The following is a 17,405-nucleotide window of genomic DNA, read 5'->3' on the forward strand; positions in this document are numbered from 1 at the left end:
CCCCCATTGCCTTGTCTGCAGGAAATACGGTCCCTGAGTATCTATGAGTCTAGAAAATGGGTTTTCCTGCCAGCATTGATAGGTCACCCACTTGTTCCCTGCCAGGCTGCCTGCCTTTGCCACCTGAGGGGGAGGTACTGGGGGAGTTGGCATTTATCCAGAGCCAATCTAGGATTGTTCCAGCCCAGCTCAGGGCTCTGGGCTGCTGAGGTGATAAGTTGTCCTGTACCCCTGTGTTTGATAGAGTTGCAGTAGGAGCCCCAGGCCTCTCCGGATCGCTCTCCTGAGGGGGCCTCAGCCAAACCAGTTTCAGTGCTAGGGAGGCGGAGGGGCTAGGTCGGCTGCTCTGGGCCCTCGCAAGGGTAGGTGGTTGGGACTGAGAGGAAACTTCTTTGCCCAGAGCCTGGGGAAGCAGACCATCTGGAGTCAGCCTCACAGTGGGAAGGAGTGTGTCCGAGGGCCCAGGAGCCCGCCTCGCTGGGGGAAGAGGCAAGGACGATCTCCGGGAGGTGTCGGTTTGCAGACCCTGGAGCCTGCACCTGGCCTTGTGATCCTGGGCACGTCTGCTTCCACCTAGTTTGATCTTGAGGCTTTGTTTCTGATGCTTATGAAAGTACTGTTTCCTTTCCAGAGTGACTTAAAAGGTCCCTTGTCTTACCTTTAGGCCATGTGTACGGGATCTTAAGTCTCTTGACTTATATAGGAAATGTACTCTGGGGAAAATCTCCCTCCCGTGGGTTCTTCTGTTCAGTGCCTGCTTGGCCTGGGTTTTGACTGAGCCTCAGTGCAGGCCCCAAGCTGGGCTTCCAAGAGAAGCCTGATGTGCCAGCATGGTTAGGAGCAGCAGAGGGGAAGCGAGCACTGTATTTTTTCTGTAAGTCACACAGCCTCTGAGGTAGGAATTCCCTGTGACTGATCGACTTTTTGCCCCTAAGCAACTTGCACAGGACAAGGGAGTTTGACACAATTCGTGTGTGCGTGATGCATTTTGTGCTGTTTCATGCCAGGACCAATAGGAAGTATGCATCGTGAGATTTTAGTTTGGGTAAGATAGATTTTCACATTCATACTCCACCAGGTAGCCTGGCTCACTGAACCAGCTTGTCTGACAGCTTTGCTTCCTTCCCCTTTTTTGATTTCCCCATTCTCCTCTGAAGCTTCCCTTAACCAGAGTTGCCATTTTTTCCTCTTGGGTTGCAAAGGTCTATAAATGTCTATGTAAAAATTTGTGCAGAAAAGAACACGGGATATCAAAGCTGCAAGGGCCATAAAGCCCGGGTGCGTGGGAGGGTCCACACATCTGTAGGCCCAGCGCCTGGCCTAGGAGAGTAAGAGCCTTATCACAGCTGCAGAATGTGCTAGTGGTAGCTTGGCCTTTCAAATCCAAGCTTTTGTACAGAAATGTCTTTTGGAGCAAGTGGCTACCCACAATCTCTGGCTTCGTTTCTCATATGGGTCCTGAGACGGGCAAGGTATGTGAAGACCCTTTGTAAATGGCTGAGTTATATAAAATGTTGATTATTGCCAACCAGGCTCGAGGTCCAGTGCTCCTTCAATCCACTGAGGGATGAGTTACCCCGTGGCTTTATCACCTGAGGGAACTGTCCCCTGTTAATCAAGAGTTACCACTTACTGAGGGCCAGTTAGGTACCAGGCCGAATATTGATGATTCTTGAAAGTTCATTTTCCACACAGGAGCTAGCAAATGTTTAGTGCTTACTATGTGCCGGTCACTACTCTGAGCACTTTATATGTAATAGCTTCTTGCTTATAATAACCCTGAAAAGTAGTACCATTATAGTGCTTATTTTGCACATGAGAAACTGGCACAGAAAGGATAAAGAACTTGCCCAAGGTCACAAAATAACGAGAGCCAGAGCCTGGATGCCAACCCAGGGCTCTGTTTGCAAAGCGTGTATGCTCCGTTCCCCACCCCTTCCACCGTGCCCTTTCTCTAATGAATCATTTTTATTCCCAAGCACCTACCACCAGTGCATTCATTTGCTCTTTTAGTCACTTTAGTCGGTACTTAGTATTTGCTCAAATACAGTCCTTGGCAAGAAGATTCTGGGCAAACGTCAGCGAGGCCTTGGCTCGGCCTCTGGTATGTCCCACATGTGCCCCCGTCAAGGTAATTTGGGGGCTGTCGCTGCTACTTTCCTTTTCAGCCTGAGCTTAAATGTCTTTCTCTCCTGGGCCCCAGAGCACTCGTGTGGCTGCCCCACCAGACCCGCTAGGCTTCTCTCCCAGGAGGCCTGCTTCCCGTCTGTCCCCTACTGAACTGCCTGCTCGGGGATGCAGTAGCTGTGCCATTCATTTGGCACTTGGCACGGTCAGCGTCAGGCTGCAGGCTCTCCCATTTACACACTAAAGGGCCTTGAGCTCCTCCAGCTCCAAGCCTCAGTTGGCTTATCTATAAAATTCAGTGTAAAAATAGCACGGTGGTCACGAATAAGACGACGGTAACAGAGACCTACATACCTGGCTGATGAGGAAGAGCACTGCTAACTAATGGCAGCTATTAGTCCTGCTAATGGCCCTTCCCCCTCCAGCCGATGAGAATTTGCATCCATTTCCCGAGGCCCCTGGAAAGGAGACCCCCCCTTCGAGGACCAGAACCATGTCTTGGGCCTCCTTATATCCCTCATCCTGAGCTCACTGCTCTAGATAGAGGCGGCTTTCAAAGTCAGCCACTCACCTAGCAACTCTGCCGTCATCCTTTGAAGGCCTCTTCTGGACCAGGCCCCGTTCTGGATGCCCTGGGCATCCAGCTAAACAGTACCACACTCTCACTTTCCTTGACAAGCTCTCAGTCGATGGACAGATGGCTACAACAGCAAGTGAGAGCAGTAATGTGGTCGGCACCGAGGAGGACGTCTGCAGGGCCACATGGGTCCCCCTGGTCCCAGCCGGTGCCCTCCTGGAGAAGAGCCTGGGTGGGATGCCTGCCATTGTCGATGGGGAAGGGAGGGGGCTCGGGCATCTGGGCTCTGAGAGCAGGTACTTTATGCTCATTGCCCCTGCTGAAATGGCTGGGATGAGCCTGGGGCGGGAGGGAGGTATGTGCTCCCTCTGCCTGAGACAGGAAATGCCCAGTTCTGGCAATGCTGGGCTCTGTTCCTGTCTGGGGCTGCAGAAGGTCTGCACTTCAGGGTTGTAATTCAGGTTGATGTGTAAATGCTTGGGGGGAGGTGGGGAAGGAAGATTGAATGCCTCTAATGAGAAGCATTTCCCCATGCCGGCCTGAGACCAGAAACCTGGACTGAAGGGCCTGCTAGCAGCTAGGGCTCTCCACTCTGGGCCTGGGGTCTGTGCCCTGGCCGGGATGAAGATTTAGGGCTTCTCTGGGTGGGCCTCACTGGGGCAGAGGAGCCCTAGCAAAGGGACACTGAGCCTAGCATCTCTTAAATTTGGGATTGCAGGTGGGGCCACTAACCATTTCCTTTTCCAGAAGGGGTGAGCATCGCCCCAACCTGGCTTTGGGGAAACCTGGGACCTAGGCTGAGGGCTGAGGTCACCTTTGGAGTGAGGCTGGGGGCAGGGGCGCCTGAAGACCTGGGCACTGTGTCTTAGGGGTGAGACGCCTAGGGTGTGGAGGAGGAGGGGAGGACGGGAGGACGGCTAATGGGAAGCAGGTGGAAGGGCTGCCTGTGTCCCAGCCAGGGGACAGGCCGGCTGGGATGGCCCAGTCAGTGGGAGAAACCATCAGCTCACAGATAATCCCAGGGAACAGGCTCCGGGATGCCCATTCATATTCATTATGTGTGAAGTGGGCGGTTGTAAAGTTCGCTTTCTCTTCATTTAGCTGTCACTGGACAGAAAAATATGAGCTGTGGGCAGATGCCCCTGGATGAGAGCCAGTAGCTGGTCTCTGGCCTCCCTGTGCCCTCCCCCACCAGGGCCTCCCTCCCTCACGGTTCACTTCCAGCCTCTGCCTGCCTCTCCCACTCTTGCTGCATGGATCTCTGGCTTGGCTTTACTGTCTTCTCTAGTCTGTCTCTTTCCCACTTCTGCTTCCTTTGCTTTCATAGATCCTTTCCTCTCTCCCCCACCCCCCACCACCCCCAAGCTGTGTGAGAGAGGGAATTGTGTTTTTCTTGACCGTCATTCTGTCCCTGACACCCAGCACGATGCCTGGCACAGAGTGGGCCTTCAATAAATATCTGTAGCACAAACTAGTCTTTCTGCATCTCTGACTTTTTGACAACAGAACTCGAAATCTTGCTGGTCGCTCCTTGAGTGAAGAAACTTCTAGTGCAGGGCTCTTAGCCCTGAGTTAGAAATTTGGATTTGAGCCCCAGTTCACTATTGGCCAGCAGTACGAAGAGGGTTGTGTTCATCCGAGGTGCCGGGGCTGCCTCTCCCTACTGCTCGGGCTCTCAGGGCTCACACCTGGACCTCAGAGCCAGTGTCAGTACAGAGAGAAATCACCAGAAGCCAGGCCCTCAAGGGAGGGGAAGGAAGACTGGTTTCTTCTGGGCGATGCTTGAGCCTAGTCACAGTGACAGTCTTGGCAGGAAAATCTGACCTGCTGGGGGACGTGCTCCCTCTTTGGGAATAAGCACAGCCCTGGTGTCTTTGTGTGCTTGGGCTTCTCTGTGCCTGGAAGAGGAGGCACGGGGCGGGGTGGCTGGGCTGCTGGCTGAGGCTGAGCTCCTCTGAGCAATGTGGTTGTGTTTACTGGGAGGGTGGGAGGCCAGGCCTGCTTTTTTCCTGCTTTCCCGGCTGTGGAGATAAGGCAGAAAGTGGGGGTGAAGGATAGAATGGCTAATACTCTGAAACCACAAGAAAGAGTCCTGGCTTTCGTCTCTGCCCCACAGCTCAGACTCGCTCCTGGGGCATCTGGGAGCAAGAGGCTGCCCCACCCCCATTGCTCTGGGGTTCTGGCCCAGGGGAGCTCAGAGCTCTCAGTGGGCCCCCATCTTTCATTCCACCTCCCTTCCGCTGCCAGTTCAGCCACAAGCTTATCTCCACTTTCCCACTGGCCTTCCGACCCTCAGGCCCCGATTGCCCCTTTCCCTTTTGACTCTAGAGTGGGGCTCTTCCTGCCACCCGCACGCACTAGCTGAAGCCACAGAGGTCCTGGGTAGGTGACGGGGCCAGGCATGGCATGTATCAGCCTTGGGGGCTCTGCTGCAGCCTACCTTCCCCTAGCCCCCAGGATCCCTGCTGGCCCCTCAGGAGGGCCTGGCTGAGCCTGAACCCTGGGCACCGACCAGCTCTAGCGTAACCGAGTGCCAAACCCTGAGGATGCACAATTGCCTGGTCTAGGAAACACTTGCCATCTTTATTATCATGTTGGGCAGCACGCCTTTTTTTTTTTTTTAACCAAAGTCTGGGTTGAGATCTCAAGGGCTTCAAATCTGTGGAAATTTGTTTTATTCTTACCAACATCCAATGAGTAAACCAAGGAAGCCTGCTCTGGCCTGATTCCATAGAAGAGAATCCAAATTTCCATCCCCTTGGAGGGGAAGAGGACTCCATGGCATGTTGGGGGAGGGGCACAGGGCCAGAGCAAGGGATGAGGGATGGCTAGAGCAGAGGCTGCGGGCACCGTTTACACCGACTGGACTGCTGGCTTCTAGGCCCTCGTGAGCTCCAGACGCTGAACGCTCGCCCCCTGGTGGCGGGAGGGGGAAGTAAGGCTGGCCCTAGATGGTCCTGCAAGACTGGTTTCCCCTAAGTCACAAAGAGCTTCTTCTGGTTCAACCAGCATCCTCCTCCTTTTATTTTACGGGGTTCCCTGAATGAGGAGCCAATTCAGCCATTTCAGCTGGAGGGATGACAGTTAAACTTGGACAACATCTGAAGGAAGCAGGGCAGTGTCTTCCTCCAGCCCAGAGTTGGATGAAGGGACCTAATGTGTAATAGGAAGAATCCTACCTGCTTTGAACCCCACTTTCTCCTGGGCAGCTCCATCTTATTCTAAGAAAAAAAAAAAAAACTCTAGCTTATTCCCTGCGGGAGGCTGAGGATCCCAGCTGCTCTGCCTGGGCCTCCGAGAACCATCTGGGGTTTGGAGGCAGAGGTGTGTCCTCTCTGACATCCAGGCTGGGGTGGGGTGGGAGCAGCTGGGAACAGAAAAGGGGATGGGCAGCTTAGTCTGTATGTCCATGCAACCGATCACGTGGTCCAGTTCAGTAGGCTGGGTGGCTCCTTGGATTTCACCCTGAGCGAGATGAGGCTTGGAGACTTATAGTCGCCATCTGGGGAAGACTCAAAGCTGTGGGCCCCCAGGGCAGGGGAAAAGCCGTGGATGGAGTAGATGCCAGGATGGGCTCCGGGGGAGGCCGGCACCCCCATGAAGCCGGCCACATTCCCATGAGTGTGGGAGTATGGAGACATGCACGGGGAGGGCATGCCCTCCGGAGACACGAGGCAGGGTCCCGCGGGGCTCCCAGACCCTGGACTGGGCCACAGGGAATTCTGCAGCTGAAAAGAGAAGGAGGCCCATGAGTTAGTAACCCAGGGGCTGCCACCCTCACCTAAGGGTTCTGTCTTTGCTCCTGGGGCTCCAGAAACCTACCAGGAAACCTCCACTTGGCCCAGGTCTAGAATCTGCTCCCTCCTACCCCCAACACTCGAAATGGCATACTCAGGAGACCCCTGCCGTGGCTCCTCCAGATGAGGTTTTCTCCAGCGCTTCCTTCGCGCCAGCTGCTCTGCATGCCCCACTCATGAGACAGAAGAGCCCCATTTTGCAGAGCAGAAGTGCTTTACCCACGGTCACACAAAACCCTAATGCTGCTTCAGGTCTCCCTGGGGCCGGAGCTACCCCCACGGGACTTGGCCAGGCCCTGCCTCAGGGGAAGAGGGGTCTCACCGGGGGGTGGCTGTCTGCTCGGGGCAACACAGAGATGTCATAGGGAGACGGGAAGGGGTTCCGCCCCTCCTGGATCTTCCCGTATCGCTCTCGCTTCCGCCACTTCGCTCTGCGGTTCTGGAACCAGACCTGGGGGACAGAGGGGCGAGGCGGAGAGAGTGACAAAGCAGCCCCGAGGAACAGAGCCTGCTGGGGAGAGAGCTGAGGGTGTGTGTCCTCCTGCAGGGTGGGGCGCTGGCTCCTGCCTGGGGGATCTTGAGCTGCGGGAACTTCTAAATCCATGTTGTTCTCAGGGCCAGGAGAACCTGGAATGGAGCCTAGAACAGGCCCAAGTTCAGAGGGGGCTTACTGGTCCCTTGGGCCACCCCCCACCCCCACTCACCAGGCTGAGTCACTCTCTTGGTTCTCCAGCCGGGTTGTGTCACTCAGGGTGTTGTGGGATCTGTGTGGCCTCAGAGGCCCGGGCACTTCCGAGGTGTACCGGTGCCCAGGCTCTAGCCCCACCCTGCCTCTTCTTCCGTCTGCCCACCTCTCATCCTCAGCCCAGAGCCCGGCCCCTCTCCACAGCCACATCTCTGGCTGGGCAGTAACACTTGGTTCTTCCTAGTTGCCTCCCACCCCAGCTTGCCTTTGAGACAGTCTGCTACCTTGCTACTCCCCGTCTTCACTCGGGCTTCCCCTACGGGGGGGGGGGGGGGGGGCTGCGCATCCCCTCCCCCCACCACTCTTCTGCCACAAACACACGCGTACATCTCCCCTGGACCTGGGTGGTGTGGTGCTCTGGCATCTCTCTCGTACTTACCACACCCTATGGCCATTATCCATTTTGTAATCTGCGCCTCCTGCTTATTTGCGAGCTCTTGGCAGGTCAGGGGAGCCTGTGTGCTGTGCACATCTGTGTACATATCTGTGACGAAGCTGCCGTTGGGCATACGCCGTATGACCCTTACGTTTACGTGTACCAGTGCGTACATTTTGTATTTCTATCACTAAACATTTGTGCGTCAGGCCCCGGGCTAGATGTCGGCAATATCAAAACGAAACCAAGCCATCCTCTTGCTTTTCAGGGATCTAGCTGGGAACCACAACAAGAGAAGCTGTGTGTGTGTGTGTGTGTGTGTGTGTGTGTGTACGTGTGAATGCAACCCCACCCCAGCCCCTCACACTCCCCCCATGATCCCTTCACACTCCTATTCGTTCAGGCGGGCGAAGCCACAACAGTTCAAAAGCTCGGCATACCCCCAGCCCCCTAACCCCCAGATACAGAGATCCCAGAGGAGACCTGAGGCAAGGTCAGGGACACACCATCCCAGCCGCCCAGCTGCCCGGCCTCTCTTTCTCTACTCTCCCTCCCCTGCAGGCAGCTGAAGGAGTCGAGCTGGTGAGCTGATTGCTTTACTGGGAACTCTTCCCCATCATGCCGTTATCTCTAGAGTCCCCACTGTAGACGTCCACTTGCACTCTGGCCGTGCCCTCTGCATTGTCCTGGGTGGTCGTTTGTTGCTGTCCATGGGGCAGGGCCTACGGGTAGATGCCACGTTCCCGTCAGAGAAAAGAGCCCTACTCTAGGGCCTCAGCCCTCGGGACTCTTTGGGACTAGGTCTGGGAGCCTGCGGCCACCCATGAGACCCCTTCAGGGTTGAAGAGTCCTGGAAGAGGAGCAGGAGGGTGCGCTCCACTTCTCCAAGGCAGTTCCACAGCAACAGCTATGCAGACCCTACCCTAGAGGCTCGCTGAGGCGCCCGAGACTCAATGCCCTGGACGTCCCCAGCTCATGGAATCTCATGGGCTCTTGTGAATGTTTGGTCTCTCATCCTGATGGCCTCAGGGCCTGGGGAACCCTGGGAGGACCGTCCTAAAAGTCTGTTTCGGGAGGAAAGCGGAAGCAGGAGGACCCAGCAGAGAAGGGGAAACAGCCCAAGCCCCTCTGGTCCTACACGGAATCCAGCTGTAGGGCCTTCTCAGCCAGGTGGCAGCTGGCCTCTCTGCGGACTGGCCTGCGGGCCCCCACATTCTTCCAGAGCAGGCCCCTGCCCCAGTACCTTCAGACAGAGTGTCCTGAGAGGCTCCATACAGGGTGTGCTAGGCGTGAGCTTTGTCCCTATTGAGTCTCCCCTGTGGTGGGCGAGAGAATGTCCTCCGCCTAGAGGTGACCTCCTCACCTCTCCCGAGAAGCCCGAGTCCCACTCCTCTCCCAGTGCCTCCTGCTCAGTTTCGGGGAGCCTGTCATGCATCATGCCAGTTCAAAACAAGGCAACAACCACCATCTTCCTCTTGGGCCAGGCTTCGACTGGAGCCTCCTTTTCCACTCCCACCCCCTGCTGTCCACCTTCATGTTCTTTCCCACTTCTGACATGTCTTGGACATGGGCTTCCCTTCTCCCTTTCCCCTGTTCCCTTCCCAACATCCCTCCATCTCCTCACCCCACGCCCCCCCCCCCCCCACTTGAAGCTGGCCACAGCCCCATCCGGGAAGCCATGGGGCCTGATCTCTGCTGGGGAGTCTGTGGGGTGGGGAAGAGTCCCTGGCCAGGCTGTCCCGGCCAGGGTCTGGGAGCTGGCAGGACTGACAGTCGCCGGCTCAAGATGGCTTTGAGCATCATGGAGCCTGAGACGCCCCCCGCCCAGTGGGGAGCCTTCGACTCTGAGCAGCTACCTCAGGAGCAGCCCTGATATGTGTTCAGCATTTCGTGGCTTCCAAAATGCTGTCACATCTGTGGTCCTCAAAGACTCCCTAAGTAGGGAAAGTGAGGCTGAGCGATCCAATGGCATGCCCCCAGTCACCTGGTCAGCTAGAAAATGGCAGAGCTAGGACTCCCAGACAGGTCTTTGGGCTCCAAGAGGCTACCATTCCCATGAGGCCTAGGCCTCAACTTGGACTGCAAGCCTGTGGCTGCAGCAGAGCTGTGCATGGAGGGGGAGCCCAGGGCGGGCAGGCAGGCTGGGGGCAGGCACCTGGGAAAGGCAGCTCTGTGTGGCACTAGTGCCCACCTCTCCCGTGGCCGGGCCCGTGGTCGGGGTGGTAGAGGCGGCCAGAGAGGCCCATGTCCGGAGCGCCCTCACCTGTACCCGGGCCTCGGTTAGGTCCGTGCGCAGAGCCAGCTGCTCCCGGGCATACACATCAGGGTAGTGGGTTTTCTGGAAGACTTTCTCCAGCTCCTCCAGCTGGAATGTGCTGAAGGTCGTGCGGTTACGGCGTTTCTTGCTCTTGTTCTTGGCCAACTCCATGGAGTCAGGGAGTCCCGGGGACAGAGGGACACGCAAGCTGGCCAGACAAGGGCCTGGGGAGCCTTGCAAGTTAGAGGGCCCGTCCCTGGGGCCCCCTCGGCAGTCCAAGGGCAGCTGGGGGAAGCTGGCAGCTTTGGAGGCCTTCTCCTCAGCTGCAATGGAAAACACAAAAAGGAGGATGGAAACCGAACCAGGAGGTTTTGTGGGTGGACTGGGGGAGGGGGAAGAACGTTGACGCTTCAGTCCCCGCCTCCCCCTTCCTTTCTCTTCCCTTGTCCCAGCAGCCACCCTCCATGGGAGCCTGGCATTCGGAGGCCTGCTTGCTGAGCCTCCAGCTGGGGAGGGGGCCCTAGGGAACCATGTGCTCTGTGGTCTGGGCGGATCTGCTGGGGCCGGAGGAGGGTTCATTTCAGGGAAGTGCTTTGTGGTGGTGCATCCCACAGGGTGTGGAGGTGCCAGGATTGGCGCCGTGGCAGGGCCCAGCACAGAGGCGCAGGGGCGGGAGGAGGGGGCGAGGATGGGGTGTTCGACATCTCCCGCCCCTGCCAGGAAGTGCCTCCTTGTTCCTGACTGTGGGCCTTGGTTCCCAGGTCCTCACGCCCATGCATCGGGTCCCAGGTCCAGGCAGGCAATGGACAGGCAATGCACTCAGATCACTGTTGGCTGGTCTGGCTGTGCCTCCTTCTCTGGACCCCGAGTCTCAGGACAATCCCGGCCCTGGGGTATGAAGGGCAAGATGGGATAAAGATGCTTCCAAAAAGATTGTCTCATGCCTCTGAAAACTGTGATGTTTGGGCAAGGACTTGAGCTGCAGCGTTAGAGAGGCAGGAGACAGGCTATGCTCAGAGAAGGAGAGACAGCGGACCAGCGTCAAAACAGCATCCAGCCCCCAACCCCATCATTCTGGTTATTGTCTGCCCCCTCCCTTCTCAGCGCAGTTTCTGATGGCTCCCCCATTGCCCTTGATTAGCAAGCAGCGGGGTGGGGGGTCTTGGCTGCAGCTGGGCCCAGCTGCCAGCAGCCCCACTCTGACATGCTAGCCCTCAGGAAGCTTGGAGCTCTGTCACAACCCCGGGGCATGATGAAAAATAGGTCACTGCTGATGCTCCACCCTCTCCTCTGGAGAGGCCCCCCAGCAGTGCCGCCATGAAATCTCTCCTCCACAGTCCTCCCAGGAGCTCCCGCCACAAAGACGCCCCACTGACTCGCGCAGCCCTGCCCTGGCCCTGGCCCATCCCCGGCAGGGGCCTGGGCCCCAGCAGGCCCAGCAAGCTGGCACCAAGAGGCAGTTTCTTCCTTGGGACTTGGTGTCGGGATCACAGCTGTCATCAGGGAAGGAGGGGACCAGAGAGATGGGATTTTCAGGTTCTGGCTCCCTGGCTGCATTACGGAGGACAAGTTGGGCAAGGTCCCCCTCAGCTGGAAGGTGGTGGGTGACCTGCCTGGACCAGCCAGGCTGGGCAGTAAGCTCCATGTTGTGAGAGCCTGCCCCCCGGGGGCTGTGCACGGCAAAAGCCTAGGCGCCAGGTCACAACTCAAGTGGAGCATAGGGAAGAAAGGGCACCAGCCACTGACTTCCATTCTTAGCCAACATGTTTTGGTTCTAGAGGGAGGTGCACTGGTAGCAGCTGAGGAATAAGGACTCATGGGAACGGAACCAAATAACTGAATGGTCAGGGAGACTGGGAGACTAAAATTTTCAAGGGCACCCCACATACAACAGCTTTGAGAAGTAGAGTCTTGGGAGTCCTGGGTTCTGAGGGAGGCACTGCTGGACTCCAGGCAAAAAAGGCTGAGAGCGGCTCAGGGATGGGGGTCAGGGGAGCACCGATGTCACTGTAGAGGGCTCCCCAAAGCTCTGAGGCCTGCTGATCCGGCTCTTGAGCCTTCGGTGGCTGTCCTAACAGGATCTGCCCAGAGGAAGGGACTAGCTCTGGGCTCTGAGTTGCCAGAGCAAGAGAGACAACGGGCAGCAGGACTTTTCAGAATAGCCACCAGAAGAGGGGGCCAAGCCTGCTGGCCTCTGCTGGCCTCCCATGCCTGCCCATTCTACAGCCCTCCCAAGGGATGAGAGCACTTCTCCCGTCCCTGTTGCCATTGCCCTGAAACCTCCATCTGCCTGGAGGGCTCCAGGGAAAAGCAGGCATTCCTCCCTCTTTGGGGGAACAGGGGCACAGCTCATAGAAGAGCAAAGCCCAGTGCTCTGGTGCAGGTGGGATCAATGAAGGGCAGCGGTGGAGGAAAGGAAGGAAAGGCAGAGTAGTTAGGCAAGCCAGCAGTTTGCATCTGAGCTTGTAAAGAGAAGGGTGCATGCACCCCACAGTGCCCAGCACTTTCAAGGTGTGTGCAGGCTGTGTATAGGATTCACTTGCACCTGGTGGGGACACCGTGTGGTTGAGGGGGAGTGCTCACGGTGGAGACTGGTATCCATCCTGGGGCTCAGCACCAGGGTGTCCACAGCCTGCAAGACCGCAGCACCACAGCAGAAGTCTGTTGGGCCTGAAAGACGGGAGCCCAGACGGAAACCTCTGAGGCAGCGATGGTGCTGCGTCCCTGACTCTGCTCTCACGCCCGCTGCTCTCCCCCACCCCGGGGGGCCGCCAGAGCCCCTGCTAGAGGCTGTCTCAAAGCCAGGGCAGCAGCTCGGGAGCAGTACCGCTTGGGACGCCAACCGGGAGCCCCACTGCCCCCTCAGAGAGCGTCCCCTGAGGCCGCACGGCCAACCATCCGGCTTTCAGCTTCCGTGGGAGCCTTCCTCCGAGCCGGCGCCCGCGCCGTTTCCCACGCGATCCGCAGAGCTCGCCAAGGCCTGGGCTCTCGAAGCTCCGGCTGATAACCCGAAACCGTTATGGACAAGAACGCCGTGCGCCGGACTCTAGCGGGGCCTTGGCGCTCTCCCTAGAATTTCCAGCTTTGGCGTAGGGGCCTCAGCCGAGGGCCAGTGATTGGGAATCCTCGAGGTCTGCAGTCGGGCCGATGAGCGCGGCCCTCCAGTTACCCGGCTCGGGGCCTCCGAGTCGGTGGTTCCCAGGTCAGAGAGCCGAGCCAGGGGCGGCCCGGGCGGCCCCGGCGGAGCAGGAAGGAACGGCCGGGCACTGCTCCGGCCCTGTGAGCAGCCGCGCGCACCGGACTCCAAGGGTGGCTGGCACCGCCAGTACGCGGCCGGGGTCTAGGGCAGGGCTGGGCGCTCTCCGCCAAGGGTGCCGCGAAGAGCGGGAGAGAAGCGCCAGACTCTGGAGCGCGCGACTGCCCGGCCTCGGCAAAGATCGCGCCGCAGATGGGGCGCAGCTGCGCGCTCACTGGACTGAGCTGGAAACGCTCGCAGCCCGTCAAGTTAGAGGCCGGGAAATAAGGTGTGTTCCCCCATTGCCACCACTTCCTACCTCGTAGACCGTGCGGCCCTAGTCCCCCGCGGCTGTCCCTCCCCAGCAGCCCCGCTCCCCCGCAGGGACGCGAGCCGCCCGCGCCCGCCGAGTTTCGGCCCTGGGCACCCGGGAGGCGAGCGGCGGCCCAGGTCCCAGGCTCGGCTCGCACCCGCTGCGCCTATTTTTCGTTTGGCCTGTGGTCCGCTCAACTCGAATCGTCATTTTTCTTCTCCCACTTGATCTCATTTTGCTGTTTGCTGCTCTTTTAGGATGTCCTTTATTTTCCTTTCATTTTTTTTTTTCCTGCTTCTACTCTTTTTTGTCCTTTCCCTCCTCCATGTACCCGCTTCGTTCGATCGTCGGATCCTCCGCTTGCTTTTTCTTCTTTTTCTGTTCGCTCTCCGTGTATTTCCTAATGTTCTGTCTTGCTTGCCGACATTCGTTGACCTCTCCTTCTCGCCTCTCTCCTCCGTTGTTTTGTTCAGTGTTCCCTCTTTTTGGTTGTCGTTAACACTCTTCAGGTTTACTTCCACGCATTTCGTTGTTGACACCCTCGCCGTCGCTGGGCCGGTCCCTCCACGCCCCGTCGCTCATTCGGCTCCAGCGCTCTCCGCACTTTGCCCGTCCTGGCTTCCGCGCGGTGCGTGAGGGACCCGGTGCGCCCAGCAGGGACGCGGGCCCGCGGGGTGGGTCTCGCCCCGACGCGCGCGCGCCCAGCCAGGCCGGGTACCTGTCCCCGGCGGTGCTCATGAAGCTGCGCGGCCGCCGCCGTCTGGCTGGGATCAGAGGAGCCAGGCCAACTGCTTCTCATTAAGTCCCAACTGTGGTTTTTATCAGGAGAGCCTCTTTCAAAGGGCACAGACACGGAGCTCCGCGGACTCGCTCATTTCCTCCGCTGACCCCCACACGCCTCCCCGCCCTCCCCTACACATTCCCATTGCCCCGGCTGAGCGAAGGCCTGAGCTGCCTGACCACTCTGTGGAGGCCCGCGAGGCGCCAGCGGGGTGGAGGCGGATTGGGGCCGACTTCAGAGGATTCAACTCTGGGCCTAAGGTGCGGGATGCGGCAGCGCAGATGGGCGGGCGCCCAGACTCCTACAGGTAGGTCGGTGCAGCGGGTGTCGGCGAGGCCGCGGGCCCGCGTTGCAGGCCCCGGTGGTCAGGCGCGTTCTGCGTCCATCTGGCCTCAGCGCATGGGGCACCGGCGCGGGGCCCGAGGAGCCCAGGGGACAGGCCCGCCGGGCTACTCTCGACGGCCCCAGCGGTGGCGATCCAGTGCGAGGAAGCCCAAGACTGCGAGAAGGGCGGCCCTCCCCGTGCATAACGACGGGGAGGCCAGGTTGGTCTGAGAAATAAGAACACAGTTATTCGGTATCGAGAATGGCCCCGGCACTCCGGGAACAGCCGCGGCCGCGCCGCCCAAAGCCTAACGCGCTGGCAGCGCCTTCCCTTCGGAGGCCGGGCCTGGGAGGAGAAGCCAGTGGAGGCCAGGCCGCAGCCCCCTGGTGTCCTGCTTGGCCCCTCCAGGTCGGGGCCCAAGCTCAGGACCCTGAACGGACGCCAGGCACAAAAACCGAGCTTCTCTCCCTGCATCGGGACCACGGGCTCAGTGCGGGGCCCAGGCCCTGGGCCCGGTCCCGGCTTCTGGGTCAGTGGCAGTTCCAGGCCAACTCCGGCCAAGCAGGATTTCTCTTTCCCGCCTCCGGTCGCCTTCGGGCCCGACTGGGCCGGGGGCCGTCGCAGCTCCACCCTCGAGCGACCTCCCCCTCCCCTTTCCCGCCACCGGAGGCTTGAGCGGCTCTGCCTCCCGCACCGCGCTGGCTTTGCCCGGCCTGGACCAGCGCCGGTGGGCCTTGTGAGGGACCCGTGGCGACGACGGGCTAGAGGGTCAAAACAGTGGAGAGCTGGGCGAGCGGGCGAGGGAAGCAGGGAGGCCCGGGCGGGCCGGGGAAGGGTGGGTGAGCGGGTCGGGGCTGAGCGCTACGCCCGCGCCGCGCGTTACCTTCCGCGGGGCCCTCGTAGAAGTGGCTGCCGTTGAGCGCCGGGCCGGGCCCGAGGTCCTGCAGGTACTTGGCGGGCGGCTTGGCCGGCTCTGGGAGGTAGGGCTCCAGGGGTCCGCAGGCCGGAAAACGGGTCAGGCGCGGGCCGCGGGGCGGCGCGGGGTGCAGGTGAGGCGCGCCGGCGGGGGTCCCGTGGGGGCCCGGTGGCTCGTCCCCCGAGGCCGCGTAAGGGCCGGGCCCGGGCCCCACGCCGAAAGGCGCGCAGCGCTCGGGGTCCATGCCGGCTCCCGGCGCACAGGCCGCCGGGGCTCCGGGCCTCGCGCTGCCGGTGCGGCCTGTGAGCGGCCGCCAAGGGGGAGGGACCTGGGCTCGGGGGCGCGGAGCCCCCGGGAGCGGCGCGCGCCGCGGGGGGGCGGGGGACAGGGGAGGGGGCCGCGCCTCTGACTTAATGCTGGAACCATCCACGTCACGTGCAGCCCCGCGCGGGTTAACCCCTCGGAGCCCGGGAGCCCCCTGCTTCACCCCAGCTCCCGTATTCGGAGGCAGTTCGAGCACAGGGAGGAAGCCACCTTCTCTCGACGGCAGGGTCCGCTTTGTCTGCACACCTTGGTGAGTCCCTCGCTCAGAGCAGCAACCCCGGTCCTGATACCCTGCCTGGAGGCTCTTGCCCCTAGGGGCTTGAGGCACCTGGGGGGAGAGCCTCCGCTCCCAGCGAACACTTTTAGGCCTGGGCTCCTGACAGAAACCTGGGATCAGGGCGGGGTGGGGGAGGGGCTGGGCTGGGACTTTAACCCAAGCCTTTGCTAGGAGCTGGAAAAACGTTGCCTCCAGCAAAAACACCTCTTTTGGGGATCCCTTGTTCCTCACGGTGACGGGAGCCCTTGAGAGAGATGTGTGGAAACAGCACTACTCCGGGAAAGGGGGCTGGGAAGCTTGGGCCTGGGCACTATCATTAATTAGCTCTGGGACCTTGAACTGTCACTAGTGTCCTCATCTGACTCTGGAGGCTGGATTGAGTCAATCCTTAGAGCTTTTCTGTGTATTCCTGGTGGGTCTGAGAAGCGGAGACAGGGCCAGAAGGGACAGGGTTCAGCAGAGGTTGACTTTGGAGCAGGTGGAGGAGTACCTAGAGGGTTTGGGGTTTGAACAGGAGGCATGGAGTGGATACCTCTCAAATGATCTGGAAGTGCCTGGGGATCCACTGGGGAAAGGCTGGTGGTAGGTAGCCCAGACCTCAGGGCCCTGCTGCCCCAGGCCTGCCATTTTGCAGGGAGGTGAGGGTAGGGTGGCATGTCCTAGAAGTTGAGCCTCCCAGCCAAAAGGAAGCATAGGACTAGCGAAGTAGCTTGGAGTTTCTGAGAAGAGAAACAACCCCCCACCCTAAGACCTGGGAAGAAAGTCCTGAGGACCCTGGAACCCTGCTCACTTGTGTGGATTGAGGGGTTCCTAAGTCTGGGTTACACTGCTTTTTATTTTCAGTACTTCCAGGGACTAGTGAGAGGGGTGGGGAGTCAAATATCATTTGTATTTCATTTGAATTCTCAATTTTTAAAGGAATCCAAGAGGTCTGGTGTGAACACCTCCCTCTTCCGCTGGGGGCTTAAAGGGGGTTTCTTGGCTGTCCTCAGCCAGAGTTGGGCTGTAAATCAAGGGCAAACAGGAACCAGAAGCCTTGCATCTCACAAGTAGTCATTAAGCCATTATTAAACATACCGTAACTTCTCTGAAGCCTTATTGGTTTAAACACCACATTGGAGGCATTATGGCCATTAGGGCCCCTAATCACAGACTGCAGGCTGGGGCGGTGGGATGGGAGCACCTGGGGCTGGTATTTCCAGCCAAGAGGGAGGCTCAGCTCAGAATTAAGCTTCCTCTCTGACCTCACCAGGAAGATCCATTCTCTAGGATCCAGTGGATCGCAGCTCTGGGCAATCCATTTGCATTGACCACTTTTGCTCGTTAATAAGGTTTTCAATAGTAATGGGGCTAGG

General features: G+C 59.1%; 1 protein-coding gene across 1 annotated transcript; it reads right to left on the reverse strand.

Moving 5' to 3' along the window:
• Positions 1-5,362: 5,362 nt before the first annotated feature.
• On the reverse strand, positions 5,363-15,724 carry ALX3 (ALX homeobox 3). The gene is made up of 4 exons (XM_023258969.2): positions 15,417-15,724; positions 9,886-10,202; positions 6,824-6,952; positions 5,363-6,432 (listed from the first exon to the last, which is right to left on the reverse strand). Exons 1-4 carry the CDS (start codon positions 15,691-15,693, stop codon positions 6,124-6,126), a joined length of 1,032 nt encoding a protein of 343 aa, XP_023114737.1. The 5' UTR covers positions 15,694-15,724; the 3' UTR covers positions 5,363-6,123.
• Between the last annotated feature and the right edge of the window lie 1,681 nt (positions 15,725-17,405).

This window comes from Felis catus, chromosome C1 (assembly GCF_018350175.1).
Source record: "Felis catus isolate Fca126 chromosome C1, F.catus_Fca126_mat1.0, whole genome shotgun sequence".
NCBI classification, from domain to species: Eukaryota; Metazoa; Chordata; class Mammalia; order Carnivora; family Felidae; genus Felis; species Felis catus.